This window comes from Haliotis asinina, chromosome 9 (genome assembly GCF_037392515.1).
Source record: "Haliotis asinina isolate JCU_RB_2024 chromosome 9, JCU_Hal_asi_v2, whole genome shotgun sequence".
Classification (NCBI taxonomy): domain Eukaryota; kingdom Metazoa; phylum Mollusca; class Gastropoda; order Lepetellida; family Haliotidae; genus Haliotis; species Haliotis asinina.
In genome coordinates, this window is record NC_090288.1 from 2,752,161 (window position 1) to 2,774,559 (window position 22,399).

At 36.7% G+C, this 22,399-nt stretch overlaps 1 protein-coding gene across 1 annotated transcript; it reads right to left on the bottom strand.

Moving 5' to 3' along the window:
• Positions 1 to 3,050: 3,050 nt before the first annotated feature.
• Positions 3,051 to 22,021, bottom strand: LOC137296329 (uncharacterized). The gene is made up of 4 exons (XM_067828102.1): positions 21,900 to 22,021; positions 19,535 to 19,891; positions 7,430 to 7,619; positions 3,051 to 6,378 (listed from the first exon to the last, which is right to left on the bottom strand). The coding sequence occupies exons 2-4, from the start codon at positions 19,876 to 19,878 to the stop codon at positions 6,268 to 6,270; spliced, it is 645 nt and encodes a 214-aa protein (XP_067684203.1). The 5' UTR covers positions 19,879 to 19,891; positions 21,900 to 22,021; the 3' UTR covers positions 3,051 to 6,267.
• Between the last annotated feature and the right edge of the window lie 378 nt (positions 22,022 to 22,399).

A 22,399-nucleotide genomic window follows, 5' to 3' on the forward strand; every position in this document is an offset into this window, starting at 1 on the left:
TCCTGTAATGTCATCACACAGACAACTGGATGTTGCTGGACTTTTATCTATGTGTATATCTTTCATATTTTTGTTGATTTTTAAAATTAATTTGACATTAATGACAATTATTCTCTCTGTTGTAGATGTTTACGTATTTCTGTTGTTTGCTTTGTAAGGTTTATTTGTAATACATGAGTGTTTGTTGCAGGTTTAACTTATTTTGATTTTGTATTGGTTTCTTAAGTAGAAGATCATTTAGATTTAGTGTTAAAGAGCTGGTTGATTGTGCACTTACATTGATGTCTGCGACAGTAGTAGGTATGTTTAGAAATGATTGTGGTAATCACACATTGTCTTCTCAGGACCGCATTATTTACCCCCAGGCACCAGCCAGCTGGGATATATCCAAAACCAGCTGGAAAAATGCACACTCACTCTTTTGCATATGATCCCAAACACATGCAGTTGGCAGTTATGTGACCATAGTTCTGAAATATGAATTTCTTTCGACGTCCCATTTCGTTAAATCAGCCAGTTGAATTTTCATGTGGACCAAATCTAGTAACCTAAGTTTTTCATAGATTCTAAGTCAGTGTGTGCATATACTTGCAGAGGCTGTGAGTAAGTGAGTTCTGATTTATGCCGAGTCAGCAGGTTTTGAAACATGTTTACTATTACTCATTATTCCCTATTGAAACTATGTCCAGTTCCAGTAAGCTTGATATGATTGGTCAAGATATTTCCTTTTTATAAATACATCCAGATTGCATGGAATACATTCTGCCTTGGGTATTGATATTGTCAAGAGCGTTGTATGAATATATTAGAGATGAAGTGGATGTATTTCAGTTGTTTGTTAAAACGTTTTGTTGGTCGAGGTATTTCAGGGACTGTGTGTTTGGTGTTCAAGCGAGTGATTTATTTCTATTTTGAATTTTCAGTAGCAGTCTTTTTTCCTGTCTGATTAGTACAGATAGTACATAATCAGTAACAATCATACCTCACATGTTCCTAAACCTGCACCTTTATAACAGACCACAAATACTTCATAAAACTGAAATTTCCACACAACACTGGTGACACTGGTGGATAGTATATGCTCCTTGAAACAAATATGGGAATGCATGAAAGTACAAGTGGTCCTTTATTTATTTCCAAAGTTTTACCTACAATGCAAGTCATACCTTGCGAAGAAACCTGAAAAGAAAGAAAGGAACACTTTTACTTTCATGTGTTCCCTTATTTGTTTCCATGAGTATTGAGTCCATTGGCTGTTGTGTGGAATACTGGTTAAATAGAAGGATGATATTTTGTATTCATCTGTAATGGACAAATTTGCTAAGAGAATATTAAAACCACTTTCGATTTTATACATTTTACAGACTCTTCTGATCATGATGCTCAGTCCTGCCAAGTTCTCAGAAATCATTATGGATGGCGTTTGGACTAAATCAAGCGATGACTATGAAGTTTTGAAAACCTTCATCAATTAGTGTTTTGGAAATTTTAATAGCCTGTTTAATTTTGTTTCCAAGTTTGCTCAAATAAGGGAGCTGTTAATTTCAAAATCATAACTTATTAACTGTGTCATATTCAAACTCAACAATCCATATGAGGCAGGTGCAGAACTGATGCCTTTATAGTTTCCACGGCAACAAGTTGACATAAGTTTGGCTGTTTCTGGTGCCAAACATTCAGGTATTTTTTCATTAACATCTACAGTTGTATTGTATTGATATGTTACATTGTATTGGGCTCATCAGCATTAATGCCTGTGGTTATAACAGAAATCAAAGAATATTTGTTTTCACATGTATACATGGAATATGAATGCACTTCTGTAAAAGCATTGTTATCACTTGCCTAGCTGTGTATTATACACATGCACAAGCAGCTTTAAGGTTGCCATCTGGAATTTGTTCGTAGCAATATTCTACGCCAGGTATGTGTATTACTGTCTCCACATAGGAGAAATCGAGAAATTGGACTAGGAATGTGTCTCCTTTAAAACAATTAAGGACTTCAACACCCTCCAGGTCGTTTTTGGTATTTGAATCAGGGAGTCCTCTAAATGTTCAACTTTTATTTTGAAAAGCATAGCTTGACTTTCATCATTAATCTTAAATTGTAAAAATACTAACTAATTCTATCGCTTGGTATAAATGATTGATAAGATTGAACAAAGGTAAGGAATGTAAACATCTTCCTTGAGTTGCATTTTTGAAGCTGATGAGTACAATATTGATAAACTTTATGGATAACAACTTCTTTTATTTCATAAGTGTGACACTTCATATTCTTGGGCCAAACATTCCTGCTCGAAACAAAGAAGCAGATAAAGTTTGTGGAAAATCATGAAATCCTGCCCCAGTCCCAAAATTAGGATCCATGACATGAGATAAGTCTTTTATTTCAAACTGATATTATTTAATGTTTACCCTACTCCACCTTGAAGCATGTGTGAGTGTGCTGGGTGTGGACATGAATGTGTCCAGAATCTAGAGTGTAATTATGTTGGAGTGATTGTTACGTCAAGTGCGAGTGATGGTTGATAGATAGTGATGCCAATGTTTTTATCACCTGTGCTTTGTTGGAATAAATTGTTGATTGATTAAATAATGTTTTCTTTTTATGAAAACACAATTACAGGTATGAAGATTTAATGAAAGAATGTTGCTTTAAGCCCCAGCTGTCATGTCACATTGTTGAATGTCATTTGATGGCAAAAACCAACAAGTATCACAGCGACTGGCATTCAGTCTCTCATAGTCCATGCAGGCTCACATACAACAGGCAGTCTTGGTTACAAGAGGTTTGTTTGTTAATGCTGCACTCATGAAATTTTCCAGGTATTTGACTTTTGCTTGTAGGTAGGTAATTGAGTCTGGACCAGACATGCAAGTGATTGCATGATGTTACAATCATAGATCAGTACGACTGTATAGATGACATACAATCATCCCAGTGAATAAGCTTGACCACACAATACACAGATTCGCCACTTACTACCAGTTCAGGCAATGGCTCATATTCATACCACTCGAGGTGGTCAAATGAAACAAAACAAGTTTTTCATGGTGATGAAAAGCTTTAATTCTTGAGATACATATGTGATAACAAATATTGTTCAGTACGTGAGCTGATCATTATCATTATACATTATCTTAATACTGACTTGGCTGAAAAACAATACACAATCCTGACTCCGTCTTCATGTGCCATATCAGCATATCCATTTCACAGACAACAGCAGGAACTTTCTGAAATACACTTCAACACTTGTCCATGAAACACAAGAAATGCAACTATGGAGAAATAACTGAATGTATTAGGTTTCGGGAAATATGAACTTGATTGTGTTAACACCAATTTTAGTCATGATTCCTTTCTAAATTACCTCCCTTGATAATCCCAAAGAACAATCTGTGTCCCATGCATGGGTTGCATTGTCTCCCTTGTTTGTCATGTATTGAATTGCTGCATAGAGACTTGAGGCATATTTTGATTACAGCATAACATCCATATTATTTCATCTAACCAGACAGATAACCTTTGACCCCAGATTGTTCGGTGATCAGGAATGCTGCACAACACAACACTGGTCGTGTGTGTCGTGTTATGAACGGTAAAACTGGTATATCACTTTCTACATCTATCCCAGGTAGGACTAATCATATTCAAGCATGATTCAAAATAAAAACATTTAAACAGGTGAAAAATACAATGCCACTTTGGTGAAGACACTTTGGTTGTATTATGAACAGTGCCATAGACTATAGCTGATTACCCTTGTTTACACTTGCTGAACTATAATCCTATTTCTGAACTAGTTCAACTTCAATGAGGGCTTGTACATCTCTACCCTAGTAACTTCAATACACTGAGGGTTGTGCATTGTATTGTAACACAGAAGACCCAGGTTCAATTCTGCATTGGTAAAAAATGTTTGAAGATGTGTCCCCTGACAAGATGTCACCAGAATATTCCCTAAAAGAGCATAAAACACGACTCATTCGTGCATTTGTTTCCATAAACAGATGTTTTCTACCAATGTTATGAATCTATGAGTCCTGCAGTTGATGCGTCTGTGATGACATTATAAATTTCAAAGCAGAATCTGAGGCATAACAGAGTACTGACCAAACTAGTTTGGTCAAATCATAATGGGGATTGACACTCAACTCGACACGTGACCTTTCATGTGAACAATGTTGACTTCGTGAATCAGAAAACATGGCTTCTGTCAGTGACTTTCCAAAGTACATCCTTCATTGAATCAAAATAATTACTTTTGCTAAGGTCACTATGTCAGGTTTAGGTCTCTGTTTTCCAATTTCAGACAGGACATTTCTCTAGAACATGACGTATGATAGTGACCTAATTTATGTACGAAATATCAGACGAAAGGGAAAGAAGAGGCTTCCTCTTCTTTAAGGGAAAAGGACAACTAGACATGACGTATATATCATATATACGAAAAAAGGTGACTCATTTACACTTTGCAAACAATGACAACTCATCACAACAAAATGGCCCATCTACCTAAAGATGTATGCTACTTAAAAGAAGTCAGAAAAACCCAATTCTAATCTGGCATGACACACAGCAATAAAAATAACTGGGCATTTTAAACTTCTTTCAGTATTATTGAACTCTGAGATACTTTTCTCCTAGGGCTCTGACTGGTTGGGAGATGGCTCAAAAACAATTGAGAGTCATGTGCTTGGATTTGAAAAGCGCTATGTCAAACAACTTACATGGTCCTTTCCCAGGACATGGTCCTTTCCCAGGTAGCATATTAAACTTAATGATGACGTTTATCTTTCTCCTTTGTCAACACTGTTAGGAAATGAATGGTGAGAGTTATTTTCCTTTATAAGTTACTCAAATCCATGATAACTGACTCCAGAGCATCTCAGCCCATACCTGTAAGATCCTGAGTGTCTTCTCTACAAACCCAGTTTATTCAGTCAACAACAATATCATGAGACAGTTACCCAGTTTCCAACAAGATAAACAACATGCTTGACAAAGGCACTACAAACCTTGGAGACGAGCATGTCCCTCAGGGAACAAGTATACACGACATTTGGTAATTACATGTATCACAGCATGCTATTGATCAGAAAGTCTACTTACAGTACTTATGCTCACATTTTAGTGCTAGTTCCATGTGACCACTGCGCTGGGACTATCACTATCATCCATGTTCAAGTACAATAATTATGCTAAACATGTTGCAAAAATCTTTTTAATATAACCTGAGTAATGTCAGTGCAAACAATCATACACCTATGTTGAAATATGGCAGTTATAAATACAAATTAAGAGTTGATATCGTTCACTGAATCGGATCATCATCTACAACTAAGTAACTAAGAAGTGACCTTAGCGCCTAAGTAAGTTAGCATGATGCACTAAGTTCTTCATTTTGTATGTATTACACTAATCAACATCATATTTAGCAATATTACATATTTATATATTTATCTGCTTGCAAAACTCAGGAGTTGTTTTTCATGCATTTGTATGTCATATATTGTCTATTGTGAAGTGCAGAATAATGTACTTATCACAAGAATACCTGTTTATATTCACAGGTGTGGAATACACTGGCTTAGTGTTACAACAAAAATAAATGGTATTATAAAATGAAATATATCATCAGATTGAACTCTCATATTTTGCCTCAGCATCATCATTGAGCAAGTACTCAGAAAATATATATTTACATACATCAAGCATTAGGTACTGGTCTGTGTGGTCTACAGTGTGAATGAGTGTGCGAACACATCGCAAGACTGATACTGACATCAGTCATCACAAATACCCTCATACAGCAAAACCTGAACAGTTTCCACCCCATTATTCTGTAAGCCGACCTCCCCATACTGTCATTGCTGTCTAAACCTTTTTTGAATTCAGACAGATCGGTACTTGAGATGACGAATTCTCTCTTGATACTGTGGGATTTTCATTTAACAGTTGTTGGAAATATCTCATGCTTTACACCTAAAACATGACATATTTCAAAACTGAAACAATATCAGTCAATAATTTACACACCAGTCACACATAAAGAAAAACAAAATGGTCACAACTGTCATTTCAAAGCTGAAGCAACTTCAGTATATCACTTTACCTTTGGAGCAGTTTTCCAAACACAATTATGTCAAAATAACATCAGTACAAAAGTCAGATGTCAATTCAAACAATCACAATTCTTGTAGCATATTCACAGTCCAATGGGCTTCCATATTTCTATGCTTCCAGATTAACAGCTGTTCATTTTAGAGTGCCACTCCAGTTTATAGGGTTGTATCGCATCACCTCTCGGTCATACCGATTTTCCATATGTCGCACATATTTTGTTGATTTCCATCTGTCCTCCATTATCTGAAATGAATAGAAGCATTTGAACATATACTGACAAAACAGTACATACAGTAGAAATATAGAGTGAGTTAAAAGGGCAGTTGTTTGTTAGGTGAGTTAGGAAAGATAAAAAGACATTTTGTACCTCCAAAATGAAGATCCACTATTATGAATAATACAAATAAAACTCACTCACTCACTCCAATCTGTTATGAATCAGAGGTACATTGTCAGTAACAGATATCCATTTCTCAATGCTATGTGTGGCACAAGGGGTAAATGTATCTGTCATCATTAAAGACCAACAACCCATACTTGACAAATTTTGAATATAATGATCTTTTCTATTATGAACCTTTAATTTATTTAAATCAAATCAGTAAACAAGTTTTTTTCATACCAGTATGACATCAACATAATGATTCTGAAAACAAATATGTGAACATGCAAAATTGTGTCAGAAAATAGATTACATGCTTACACAATGTACATGATGCATTCAATGTCTGCTTGTTTCAACTAACAGAAGCTGTGCATTCAGGTGGACCCAACCAACAAGGGAGGTTACTCTTTGTCGACAGATGAACCACAACACATACACAGTATGTTGGTCTCCAAATCAGAACGATGAATTGTAAAAGAAACTCAAAATCAGGAAAGGTTCATTCAATGTAGGTATGTGTAAAGTTGTCCATGTGTTAGTTAATCTTAACAACTTTTTCCCGGGATGGGAGACGTTGGGTTCAGGGTATTCATTGCCTTGTACCTTATTTAGTGTTGACTGTAGACATTGAACAAAATACACAGTAAACAGAGAGGGGCAAGAGAACGCAATACAGTTTTCACATGCACTTCCATCATCATATCACATCATGTCAGCCTCATTTACCAGCATGAGAGAACACAGACATGCCTGAGCTTGGTGAAACCCTTGAACTCTAGCTCACAAAACCTAGGAACATGAGATGTGGGATTCAAATCCACAAGCATCTGATCCTGACAACTCTAAGGGGGACAACTCAACACAACAGAATATAACATACTTATCACTATGACCATTCTATGAACTCACATCTTTGTTTGCATCTCGGAATGTCTTGAGGTAGCCAAATTTAGTCAAGAATTTATTCATGTCTTCTTCTTGGCACTGACGGTCATACTGTACTGCCGCTTCACTCTCTCGGACTTTGTCAACCAACATCTGCTTCTTCACATTGTCTTGGTCCAGCATCTGTTGCTTCAACACTTCACGGAAATGTTTCCTGAAAACAAAATTAGTCAAAAATGTATTTGCTGTTACAAAAAAAAAACTGAACAAAAGAAACAAAAAAAATTTCAAAGCAGGCATTATATTCCACCCTTGTGAAAAACATAACACATCTTATATTACCGGGTAACTCGCAGTTCTTTTCAAACAGATATATTTATACAAGTGTTTGAATATAAAGGCAACTAATTGATTTATGACCCAATTAGATGACAAAAACTTGTGTTACTTTTAAACATCACATTAAAATATTCCACACAACATCATCCTGACTTAATTATCCCATACCTTACACAGTATCCAAGCAACAAGACATCAATAGTGCTATCAACATCAATATACAAGCCATTACTGGTATAGCTGTATGGACAGATATTACTGGTAAACACCATTAAGAGATTTATAGTATATTTACACCGATCTATTGAAGATAAGACTGAAAGTAATTGTGACAAAGACTTGTCCACGACGGAGATTAAACATACTTGGACTGAGAATAGATAATACACAGCCTTTTGAATCCAAGTCCAGCGACAATATTAGGACATAAATATCGTACTGACACTCAAGTCTTGAAACAGGATTTATTTATTAGGCTGGGGTGGTTATTTGCTGGTATCAACCAGTCTGTCCTTAACTTGACACAAGTGATTTCAGTGGAATTAGTTGTCTTTCAAGTATATATTCAATGATAGTGACCAACTTTTAATTCTCATCACCATCTCAGCTACAGATAATGCATTTCCATCTCAGCTCTTAGACTATTTTATTTTGCCTGATACCAGGTGGACCAAAAATCTAAGTATCAGCAATTTACAGTGCTTATCAGAAACTTTTGAATGTAGGTTTAAATCCCGATCCACCCTGGTCCAAGGGTTTGTCGATATTTGTCATATTTGTGAGTTTCTCCAGAGCGGTAAACATTTATTTGAGGCATGCACATCATCAGGGTTTTCTCTGACAGTAAGCTGATGATCCATAAGTAAATACTTTAACCATTAGGCAACCTGACACTCCCTGTAATCTCAAAATTAGGTTCCATAGTCAGGGATTCTGTTTCTCTTTTTATACAATATATAGTAGTACAGCATGTTGTTATGTCACAGAATAACCAATGAAAACATTTGTTGTGAATGAAAACCCATGGAGATCTTAATTTAAACCATAAAGATAATCATAAAATCTACATAGATTATCCTTACCCAATATACCGATTCTAATATTCTAATCATGTTAAATGATGTCATGCCATTTTTCTCTCCACTCAACCTTACTCACAGGGAATCACTTTAAAGACAAATCCATTTTCAGACTTGTGTTTGCATTTAATATTCTAACAAATAACCGTGTAGGGTTTTCCTTATAATCTGTAAACATACATCTTACATTGATGTAACACTGAAAACTGCTGTATGTATTTATCTCCTACACCTCAATGAATGTCAGCTGTTGGTGAATGTACAGGCAGACCAACGCTTAGTGTCTGAATATATATGATTTTGATGGAAACCTAACCTAACCTAAATAATAACCTAACTTAAAATGAGCTTAACAAATCTCTCGAATTGCTTTATTTAGGGAGTTTGCATAACAGAAACAGCTTGTTGGAAAATAATATGACTGAGGGATTGTCGAGAGACTAACAGAGTAAGGCAGTCACAGCATGTAGCGGGGATTGGTTCAGTGGTTGTGCCAGCTGAATACATGTGTGAGTAGAAAACTCAAAAAAATCCACAATATATAACGCAATATCAGACATGAAATAATATTTATTCAGGAGAGCCACTCCTATAAATGCATTCCCAGTGTCTGAGTTACTGTGGTATGAGATCAAAGTTCGTTATTAACTTGCACCTACACCTCCAGTGGCTGTTGAAACCAGGTTGCTATGTTCCTCAAGTAGCAGGTGATCCCAGCCACTTAAAGTGACTGACGGGATCAACTAACTGCACTGTTACCTTTCTCAAACACACACTGACAGCTTCCTTCTGTTACAGGGAGTGAGTGAGTTTAGTTCTACACTACTTTTAGCAATATTCCACAAAATCATGGCAGCAGACACCAGAAATGGGCTTCAAACATTGTACCCATTCGGGCTAGGCTACCTCACTGCCCCCAAATCAGATATGAATGTACCTGGGCTTATATTCACATGCCCCCAGACACCACCAACACCTACACTACCATATGAAAGGTAAAACAATATTGATTGAAAATATAAAACAACAACTCAAACACCAAACCACACTGTGCTGATATTGATTATGTAAGATTAATTAGAACACACTTGAAGAAACCAATACAAGGAGCATGACATTCCACATGTACCTGAACAATCAGAACAGGAGGATTCCTGATGTCTACCTGCACAGGTAATACATAGCCTGGTGTCTACTGTTTCTGGTTTCCCAGATCTCGGTAAGGGCCCTTAACTTAGTCTGCTGTCACAGTAACATCTGAAGGGGTGATAGTTGATTTCTAGGTAAGCCAGCACTTGATGTTTTCACAGTGAAGGAGGTTTGTCAAATCTTGAAGTACTCTGGACTATCCTTGCAGTAAATCCTTCATGTCACTTACGCTGGTTGTGGAAGGTGTATTGGATTTGCAGTCTCAACCAAAACACTATCTTTTCATGTAAATCCTTCCCTAATGTTGCATTGAATTATTCTACCAATGACGGTAAAGTGGTGTAAAATATTCTCTTCCTGTGCGACACATACTGCTTGTTAAACCAGTGGGGTACAATCTCATATATCCAGTGTTATATCTCAACATAATCACCCAGCATTTCTCCTGTAAGGACTTGTTGCTTGAATCATAAGAAACATATACAGTAACTTCACATGGTATATAACAACTTTGTATTGAACATGTTCTCATTTCCCAGCAAGTGTATGTTCCTAGTAAACTACTTTTTATCTGTCTTGAGCAAATATTTTCACAACGGACATAAACTTGATCTGAAATAAGAATGAATTTTATATCTAATTCAATATAAACAATTTATAATGAATTATTGAATGTACAGTTATAATGATGTTTTAATCTCATGAAATAATGTTTATCTGTCTCCTGCTAAAGCTCCATACAAAGAGACATGACATATACTTCAAATGAAATGGAAAGCATATTGAATATGCATAACCATATTATTGCAGATATCATTATGAAGATATTTTCAAGCAATTTGAAATGCCAGTCACAGGCTTAAAGTGCAGCCATGAAAACTGCTATCACTACAGAGTACTTATTCTTTCTGTTAATCAATTCAACACTTCCAAATATAGCTCCCTCTTATATTCCTTTATTATATTCCTGTATTATATTCCATTATGTTCGACAGACAAGTTATAAATAAGCATAAGCCATTCCAGCACCGCCCCAACACAAGTGAGTGGAATCAATTCTGACCGTATCGTAAATGAACGTTCCTGGTCCTCCACTCTCCATTATGGTTCAGACTGTGATAATATACCACACATCCAGTCCGTCAAAGGAAGGATTACAACCTGGGCACATTATAAACGCCCTGATTATATTCACAAGGTTAACTCTTGTGTATAGTGTGTGTAGACTGAGAGCAGTACCCAGACAATAGCTCTGTCACCCTATACCCCTGAGGTGGTAGAACCAGGAGGGTTAACTGGTGTCACTGAACATAGGCCCTGTCAATACTGTTGGCCTCTTAAGGAGCTTTTACCATACATGTTGAAGTCTCTTGTCCAGAGTGTCGCTTCAGTATGTATTCCATACATCACCAAGCAAATTATTTTTCATTTAGCATAATAAACTTTCATATTTTCACAAAACTACAGCAAAGGTATATGTCTCCAAAACATCACATGATTAGGAAGGATGTCTGCAAGTCTCAGATGGCTTGGCAACCAAGTGAAAATTCAAATACCGTTTTAGTGAAACCATTTTCTAGCCGAGTCAGACACATATTGATAAAATTTCAGTTAATTGGGAAAGCTACCTCTTGCTTAAACACTGACTTGATGGCAGTTGCAGATAAAGAATGAGATAATTCAATTACTTGATCATTCAGTATACCCAAATAGCTACCATATCTCAGAGTTCACCTTGCCCTGAGTGAGTGAGTCACTAGGGTTTTTAAGCCACTTTCAGAAATATTCCAGCAATATCATGACAGGGACGCAAGAAATGGGCTTAACACATTGTACCCCATGTGGGGAATCAAACCCGTGACTTCAGTGTGATGACTAGGCTACCTTACCCGCCCACCTTAACACACAAACCTATGTCTAAGAGGACCCTGATGAGTCCTTACTAGAAGGTTAAGTAATGACATGGGGTCACATACTGGTCTGTAGGATCTTCTAAGTACTGTGATTAAAAGACGTGTAATTTTCAAGTCAATAACGTGGTACAGAGAACATGACTGAACATTCCTTTGGACAGAAAACATATCTTTACTGCATCCATTCTATACACTAGCACCTGCTAAATGCAGAAATTCTGTCAAATAGAACCCTGTATGCTATTTTGAATAGAATTGCATTGATATTTTTAGCTTTAATTTTGACGTTTTTCTTATGTCTATTTAAATTAAGTGAATTGAGAAATCATGGACAATGGGTGCATTCTTGTTATGAGATCACATTACTTTGCAAACAATTAAAAGAAAAGGAACAATTGTCATGCACCAGTCAGTCAGATTGAACCAAACAGTGTAATATTCAGTGAGACGTAATGAAAAACATTTCACCTTTATCTACTCCTGACGGTCAATACGTTCAATATACCCCATGCTGAAAGTCTCACATCAGGACAAGGGCAGACAATCAATGAAATCAATGCTTTCAATACAACTGCTGTTAGCATCATTGACTGTCTGAGACCTCCTGTAAAGGTTTTACAATAACATTGTATCTTAGGACAGTATTTTAACCACTTAGGACAACTTGTGACAAACTTGTACGTATATAAAGATCTTAACAGGTCCTCATAGATTACATCCTGTAATATTTTCACAAATATCTCAGTCTGAATATAAACACATATATCTTAATCTGAACATATTCCCATATATCTTAACTGTGTATATACATGGATATCTAAATGAGTACACATATTAATTTCTTCTCAGTCTATATGCAATCACACGTATTTTAACCTGTATATATTCACATGACATGTATTTCAGTCTACATAACAGACGCAATAATTTTGTCTTGTATGATAGATAGGCCAAATGTAATTTTTTAAAAATCTTTCATCATGCCATGTCTTTTATTTTGTTTTAATTCTAATTCAAAACCTTTGACAATGAAACAAGTATGCAGATATTGCCTACAAACTTGAAAAATGTAATCCAAAGATCTCAGAATATTTTCCACTATAAGTAATCTTTAGAAAGTCCTCAACATATATGTACTTATTTTTAGGAATGCACGATGAAACACCTACAGAACATTTATATATAGAACATACTTTTCTTACTGAGGTATTGGTTAATCTGGTAACACTGCTGAAGGACAGATGTCTGCCCTTGCAGCATGGAAATATCAAAAGGTAAACATTGACAGGTGGCTAGTGCTCTCAGGTTTCACACTTTTAATGACTCTCACAAGAGAGGCAAGTATTAACATGTGACCAACTTGAAGTGACTTTGTGTTACCTGCTACATTCAGAAAAATGTACATGTGGTGGAGATAGCTCAATGGTTAAGCGTTCACTAGTCACACTGATGGCCTGAGTTTGATTCCCCACTTTGGTACAATGAGTGAAGCCATTTCTCGTGTCCTCCGCTGTGATATTGCTGAAGGTGCCATAAAACCTCACTCTCTCACAAACATTCATTACATGCATGCATGTGAGTGGTCGTACAAATCACAACTCATAACTTCTGCTCGTTCTGTACTGCAATCCCTGCAATTTAAACATACATGGCCAGCACACATAGAGTATTACCTGACTTACACGTCCATATCTAATTCTCTTGGGCAGTGTTTGCAAGTTTAATTTACTAGCTGGTCATGAGGGCCTGCTGCTACCTACATGCTTTAAAATCTACAAGTCCTGAAAATGAAATCTGCTATAATCTGTTTCTAGAAAATCAAGTGAACCCTCTGGCACACAGAGGAGTTTGTATTTGTTAGACTGGTGTTGACATTCCTACGCTGAAATACCGGGAAGTGAAACTGTACACTATTGTAAAATGTTGGATCGTGAATTATTCCTGAATGTTGATAAAGGAAAAAAAAGGGGAAACAACCCAGGGGTAAAATAATTGACAGATAAATTTACTGAAGACCATAAGGGTCTGCACATATCTGAAACTGCCAGTCTGATACAGTAACAACCGGTGATGGGACTGTCTACCAGCGCTGGGTCCTATTCTTGGGCCCTACTCTTGGGTCCTACCCTTGGGTCCTACCCCAAGGCAAATAAACAATATGTACTATCACACTGTGTACTTGCTATAAGACTACATTGTGTACATGATATAAGGCAAGTTCTATTTTCAGTTTCAACTGGACTTTCTTTGTCAGTTTGTTGTGACAGAGTACAATAGAAATATCAGGGTTCATTTAGGGTCAAATTTCTAAACAGCACCGTAACAGATCTTTTTGTTTTCCATTTTTTTAAATTTTAATTTCTCATACAATAAAATATCAAAACACAATAATTTCAAATGAACAGAGCATTGTTTCAACTTTAAAAAATATAGTCAGTCACTTCAACAAATGAAGAGATAAGCATTTGATCTGGTAACACATAATGGAATTAGTATGAAAATAAAGAAAAATACCCCCAAAACAAATTAAACAAAGATCTTTTATGTGACAAATTCTGAACAGCAATACTAACAACTGGTCCCAGCCTAGCACTATGAATGTTATCTGAGATAACTTCTATCAGCTGCCTGTTCACAATGTAACTACCATTCATAATACTAGATCAACAATCCTGTCAAACATAAGATTGTTTCAGGTGAACTGTCAATCACCGACACCTAACCAAACACAGCAAAGACTGGCAGGTCATTTTGTCACAAAATTGCTGGATTTAACCCTAAACAATACATAGACATCTGTGGCCATAGCCATTTATGAGTTCCAAACTTCAGGTCCACAGGAAGTGCTCAAATCCCCCAAAGCCATCATTATTCCTACAGCTCTAATCTTCTAAGGGAGGCTCAGGTGGCCCAGTGGCTAATAAGTTCTGTGTAGAGTTGCCTCCCTTAGGGCACAAGAGCCACTGGTTTGAATCCCCATTCAAGTTTGGCTGTAATCGTGGCTTCTGGGCTTCACCAACTGTCTTCTGTTACATAACTCACATGCCATGATACAAGCTACTTGCACAAAGTAGTGTTAAACTCCACGAGTCCTTGATTTAGAGTCCAGGGCAGTGATAACATACACAGCTCACATTGGTATTTAGTCCCATCTGGAATGTATCTCATAAAATAATAGTAATAATAATTCTGATACTACTACTAGTACTTATACTGGGCTTGACCCCATACACAAGATGCATACTCAAAGCACAAACATTATATTATCCTGCTAAATGGATCTTCATGCTCAGCTCCCTGAGGAACATACAATACAAGCTCCCTTGTCAGGACTACAACTTAACAGTCACAATCCCCTGTGGTATTGATATTCATTTCCCTCCATAGATTAGAACTAGAGAAAGTACTATCCAAAATATGCAACAATATCACAAGTATTGAGTATTGTAGTGACAAGTATCAAGTGCTGTGTCAGCCAGAATTGTACACTGTGTAAGCAAGAGTTAAGCATTCTGTGTGACAATCACGTTTCCTCCGACAATGTCTGTCGATCATGCTATTCACGGCATTGTAATCTATTTTGTACAAGGACAGGTATATCAAACACAGTACAAATAACACTAGTTGCTGCATGAATATCAAGACCTCTCGCCACCATGGATTACTTCATGAATTGAAACCTACACTTTTATCAAGTCCATTTCAGCAATAAATCTTTCTATGTCAGCATGGGTCGTCATTAACACAAGCATTTCAATGTTAAAGGTGGTCCTGAGTGAATCTATACAAAATAGTTCAATACTGTATAAATGTCTGATATTGGCAGCAATACAGGGTGCCTTCTTCATAGACTGTTTGCACAGTTCTATTGAACTGGACATATAGCCCCTGATGTTTGGTTTTCATTTGGAATAGTCTGCAATAATACATGTACATGTTGGATATATGTGTGGAAATGTCCGCTGTTAAACAGATAAGTGGAATAACCTTTATGCTATTGACAATGTTAATCTCTCAGAGGGTGTTTACACTGTGATTCTAAAAAGATACTCTATGTTACAGGAATGTGTAGTAAATGGCATCGTTTACACGCCTTGAAGGACATGCGCTAACACAATGGAACCAATGAAGCTCATTGTTACCCACAGAATATTATGTTACCATGAAGTGTAAATATAGAATCTCAGCCTAGTGTCTTTCAATATTAAATATTTCAACATGAGTCAATACACTGTCAACTTTATGAAATAGTTTCAACATATTTCATATCAAAAGACACAACAACAATATTCTATTTATCATCTAAAATATTCTTCCAAAAGTTTTAGTTTGGAGACAGAAAAACCCATTGTCTTGACTGTAAAAGTAGTTCTTTACTTCTTTTAAGTGTCATTTAAGTGATGAAAATAACATGAATAACAGCTAATCCATCAACATCACAAGATGAGTTCCAACACAGATCTACTGAGCTTTTCTGTCAGTAAAGTTACTCAAACAATTTTTCAATGAATAGATATGTTGCACTTACATTAATTTCACCATCCAAAGAAATCCCTAGAAGCTAGTCCAGTTACAAGTAAGTTGCAAGTAACGTTTTTGTAAATCAAAAACTAGTTGTCAAGAGAAAGGTTGACCACGTCTGATTAATCCACATTCAAGCATTTCTGTACCTATGTGTACTCTGACAATGCAATTACTAAACCTAAATTATGTCAGTTTTTTTCAACTATGTTGTCTATATTGATCTAATCTGTTCCACTCTGAAATGTCTGTTGAAACAACATCTGAGGCAGTTGTGCTACGCTAGTATGAGTTCCTGTGCTAGTCACAGTATGTGTGTTGTACTCTGGTAATATGACTAACACTGAACTAGACTTCAGTTGCACTAAACTATGGTGTTTACTTTAGAATTTACCTCTCTTGACGTTTAAGCTCTTCCCTGTTAATGGAAATTTTGAAATAAATAATTCTTGACATTGACCGCTGACCATTGACTGTTGACTGTTACAGGCTAAAAGTCCTTTTACAGCAAATTTAAGAATTCAGGCAAAGTTGCACAAGGCAAATAGAACAAATAAGTGAATAACTGATAAAAGTAACACAGTATTGGCAATAATTAGGTCCTTAGAAAAGTGGCAAATAGAACATGAATTAAAGCCATACACAAAAATTTTAATTCATTTTAGAGATTGAGCAGTAGTAAACAAAGTTAGTTCCGGTTAGTTCCAGTCTTATTACAGGGTATCAGGCAAATATATCTCCCTTGTACTGTTCTCACTTTGCTGCATCAAATCTTTACTATCTTAAAGAAAACATGGATTGGGATCTCAGTTTTTAACATTAGGATGATTATTAGAGCAAGCACAGTATGATACGTATGTAACTTTAATAACTACACAAGCAAATTGGTAGAAAAGTTTTGAAGGACATCTATTTCATGAATGTCCTCTCCGCCATGCTACTGGTCATGTATAGTTAGTTTTTCAAACTAGGCATCAGTTCAAAAGTAGTTTCAGTAACTTCAAGCACAGATATTAATACTTTATACTGGCATACATGACAAAACAGGATCATGCCCATGAAAAACAAGATAAGCATTATTGCACAGATCAGTTACATGGAATAAGAAAAGAAAAATACTTATATAAAAAGCCCTATTGGACGAACTACAAGGAAGATATAATCATTCTACTGAAGATGTTCTAGACATAATCAATATGTTCAGGATCGGACAGGTGGCACATTGGTCTGCAACAATGTATACTTGTGTCCTTATACTTCATACCTCATCATAGGCTTGAATCCCTGACTCAAGTTTATTTTTGCACTTTGTATCTCTCCACTAATGGTAATTGTTTATGAATCTTTTGTAGTAAACACACTGTGATAAAACTACAGGTCCACCTCTAACAACACCAACATTAATATACATCAGTATTTTCCACAATAATCACTGAAGAAAATAATCAGCTGCCCCTATTCCAAGAAGATTCAATGGTAAAGCCCCTGATGTCCGCACTGGTGGTGAGAGGGATAGTTAACAGAGAACTGATTCCTGTAGGAACTATTTCCTGTGCCCGGATATTGAGACCGGAGTTCAATCACTGGAACTGCTAGCACTGGGCAGGGAATAATCAATTTATAACTCCCAGGTCTCCGGGTGATACAAGACAGCTATGATATATAGTCCAGCTAAACATAATGTTGAAATACTAGTAATTAACTTCTCCATGTTGTAATGTATTTTTATAAATATGAATCTGCTTTTGGACAAATTTAAAGCGGATGAAAGCAGTAGAGAAGCTAGTTATATTTAAATCTGAAGGGCTGTCAGTGACTTAAATAACAACCTAACCTGGCCGCTGGGATTGTGAACCTCTGTACATTTGTCTCCCTGTTCACATTCTGGGTGAGCCAGTCTTACCTGGCTACCAGTACAGTTTACCAGCAGGATTTACACCATCTCTATGGTTGCTGATCACTGTACACAGTTGTGCAATTGAAATTAAAATCCATTAAAATTTACAATTTTACTACAAGGTAAAAGCATGGTAGGCACACATTGAATGGCATGGTTTGCCTATACCGGCTCAGTGGGACACAGCATAGCACAAAATATTAATCCCGACAACTTTTGGGGCGTTATTAATTCAAAACAGTTAAAGAAGAATAATTTAAGAAACCAAGTGTGTTTTCTTGCCTATCAGTGTCTTTTGCACCCACTTGTTGCAAAGGATTCCAGGCTGAAGAAATTATAACAGCCATGTTTGATGGGGACTAAACTTGAATCCAAACAGGTAACTTAATGGTGATGCATTTCATTCAAGCAGCATGGTTGAGTCTGGGACATTAAGGTTGTTGGGATCTGATGACATGTTTATAGCTGTGTAACATTTGGATAATATTCCCAGATCTTTGTCAAATCCAGCTGCCACTTGTGCATTTTCATTTGCCCTTTATGTTCACGTAGGTTGGACAAATGACGGACACAACCACCTGTGCAAATACATATTTCCCATTCTAAAAAACTCATGAATTCAGGGACAAGTCAGCCTCTTCTCATGATGGTTAAAGATTAGAAACATTTCTGACTGCTGATGTTATTCTTTTACCTGCAATGATGTCATGAGAATATTTAGTGACATCCCAGTCAGAATGCTTTCAGCAATTTTCAGGGGTTCAAAAATCCCATCGCCTGATGCCCCCAACGAGTCAGTTTTCTTTTCGGGCAATCAAATAATGGTATCTTACTTGTCCATAGACTACTTGATAATTTCCACTTACGGTTTCAAAGTGTAAATTATTTTTTATTTCATTTCATCGCTCACAATGAAGCTATTGAAGTTTGCAATAATAATAAAGCAGGACTGGTACAGTGTGAAATTATCATTCTTTGATAAATAGTTCAGTAAACATTAACACATTGTGTCATAAAATCACACAAGGAGGGAAGAAAGACAAGGATCCAAATTACTGAACCTGACCAGTTCATCCACTACGGGGGCTGTCATGACCAGCATGAGTCATAGGGACATATTCTGTCCAAGAGATATTAGAAATTGTAAAATATATTCAGTCCCCACCACATTTTTTTATGAAACAAAAAGGCACTTAATTTCATCATACAATAAAACTGCAAAATCCACTACCTGTACATCTCTTTCTCCGCGGGTTCTCCATAGAATGGCCTGCTCCATGCTGAATGGTACCGCTCATGTTCTCGCGCCTGCATAAATATCCGCCGTTTGTCATTCTGGTAATGTTGGTCTGTCGTCTCCCAGCTTGAGTTGATGCGGCGCTTCGGTGGCGGAGGAGACAGAGGGTTGATACGTTTGGGGAATTCTACATAGTCGAAGGTGCTGGTGAGGTGACGTGGTGGATAGGGTCCATAGTGAGACTGGGCTGAGAAGGACCGCGGTAGTGGGGTGGCAGGTGGGGTTGAGACTGGGGTCCCCCGGGGGGTAATACGGGGTAAGGTTGTTGTGGACGCCATTTAGACCTGGAAACTAACAACGAAAAGGTCATAACAGTATATTTTGAAGTAGTGAAAAACACTTTGCTGCCATTTCAATGTTATTTGTGTTTCAGTTCATTTCTGTAACAGTTTGGCTTTATACCATTTAAAAGGCTCTCTGGAACTAGAGGTAATGAGACTTTAGCACTTAATACCTTATATTCCTTAACTTTATAGCTCATTAAGTGCAGGTGACTAAATAGATTTGATAGCTATTTAGGTGAACTGGTTGACTTCTTGTGTATTAGATAATGCAAGACGATGCTGCTAACTTCAGCCATGGGTTTGTCTGTGCCAGACTCAAACATTTTAATCCACCATGACAGCTTGTGTACTGCTGAGGGGAGACTATATATATGTTGAGGCAACATGGCTTTACTAGTGTTGACAAGAACCTGCAAACACATCTAGTCTTTCCTGTTTAATACTGAACATTTTGGGGGCCAAACCCACATGAATGGTAGTGTGTCAAAACAAAACTGAAACAAAGTTTAGAGAGAACACATTGTTCACTACATCAAAGTTATTCATGTTAGTAAGCATACATTTGTCATACATTGTTTCTTCATCATTACACAATCCTCTAAGCACTCTGCCACATGTTACACATCACATTATTATTGTGTATAATGTCCCTCTTGGATATCCCTGGAACTGGCTATACTAGTACATTGCCGCAAGTGATATTTGCTGATTCAGCAGTAATCAGCTGCCGCTGATGGAGAAGTGAAAGACATGTATATTTAACATTTCACATGCTACACTCACCTAGCATTAGAGAAATGAGTGTCACTGGAGCAATAATGAAAATATTAGGGTTTTACCTTGCTCTACAAAACTAGGGACCTGGAGGACATTAATTGTTAATTTTGAAGGTTCTTACTGGAAGTATAAGGGTCCTGTAAAGTGACAAAGTAGTGCAGTGTACTGAACTGCCAGATGTAATATTTGTTTGAGAATAGCAACTATTTATTGTGGAGAATTTGGTGTGTGGAATATTAGTGTGCATTTCTTGGGATTGTTTGAAGAGGAACTCACTGTTACATTTTGGAAAGTAAAAGATCATTAATGTTTGTAAATAAATTTCACTTTTCAAAGGTTCATTTACTGATCATGATTTGATAAATTTATCACAATGTTTAAGGACAGGTTGTATATCTTGGGGGGTGGAATCAGCTTAAAACATGATATCCTTTTTACCACCACCCCCTATAATAGATACCCAGACCTTCAACAAGCTGCCAAATGAAAGCTCCTTTGTAGGTTTGTATACAAAGTTAGTACAGACATAGCGTACCCTTCTATAAATAGAGTACTGAACTCATGTTGCTCAGTTAAGCTCAAGCTTCAGATCATGTATGATATGGTCTCTATATCTGCATAAACTATTAAAAAACACAACACTTGAATATTTTGCTAAATTGATTCATTCACAAAATATGCAATCCAAAATTCTACATACATGCATTATATATGACGGTGAGCAGTGCCATATATCTATGTAAGTGATCAGTTTTGGGTGTAATCACAGCTATCTGTGAAGTCATCACCACAGATCGTGTATCAAGTGGCCCTCACACAAGAAGGCAGGTATTTTCCCCACGAGCCGCTCTACACAATACTCTCACAGTACATGACATGACAACTACTCATGTCTCACCTTAAGTCTTTGCCATCTTATACACTTCACTGCAGTTGAAATGTTTATTATGAGATTGTGATTTAATCATCTTTTTGTAGACTTTTCCTAGTTTTAGTCGCAGCAAATAAATTATGCTAAAATATTTCTGTGAAATACTAATCATAACAATACTATGAATCTGTCTTACGGTTGTAATCTTCTGTTATCATCACGGCAGTTTTAAATATGAACATATAAGCTGGCCACTATGAAGCCTGTTGAAGGGAAGTGACGCATCACATATGCCAAGTTTGAGTAATTATGGTAAAATATTGATAATGTAAGTAATAAAATCTGAGGAAAAAATGTAGATACTCACGTCCAGGTTATGAGTTTTACAAGTCCAAGATTTAATCACAGTTATTGAGTTCGCTTTATCAGGGCGAAACTAGCCAGCACCATTCAGGTCGCCCAAAGCGGTTGTCGAGGTGTCACGTGACCAAACGTCGCTACGTTACCTGTTGGAGGGCTGCGTGTGTTTACATTCGCGACGGAGCCGCTACCACAGGTGTACCGCAGATTGCCTGTAATTGTACCTAACACTGTGTCAGTGATACACTCAGATTTACATTTAACATGTCACTCTTTGCTCCGAATCAAAGGATACTTGTCGCACGTGTTCAATTAAACCTGTTAGTGATCACGGGATCTGCTGAAACAAATCGTTTATTGAAAACAGTGCTGTTTGTACATGAGATTTATAAGCAGATAAACCAGTTCATTCAAATGAAAGAATGCTGAACTAAAGAAATAACACATGGTTACCCGATGCAGACTATAATGAAAATGTACTGCCATTAGATAGCACATTGTTTTGAA

Excerpts from the sequence above, each read along its gene's own strand:
- LOC137296329 (XM_067828102.1), bottom strand. The coding sequence starts at position 19,878 with ATGGCGTCCACAACAACCTTACCCCGTATTACCCCCCGGGGGACCCCA. Across the intron at positions 7,620-19,534 it reads GCGGAGAAAGAGATGTACAG|GAAACATTTCCGTGAAGTGT; the intron begins GTAGTGGATTTT and ends TTTTGTTTTCAG. Across the intron at positions 6,379-7,429 it reads TCCGAGATGCAAACAAAGAT|ATAATGGAGGACAGATGGAA; the intron begins GTGAGTTCATAG and ends TATTCATTTCAG.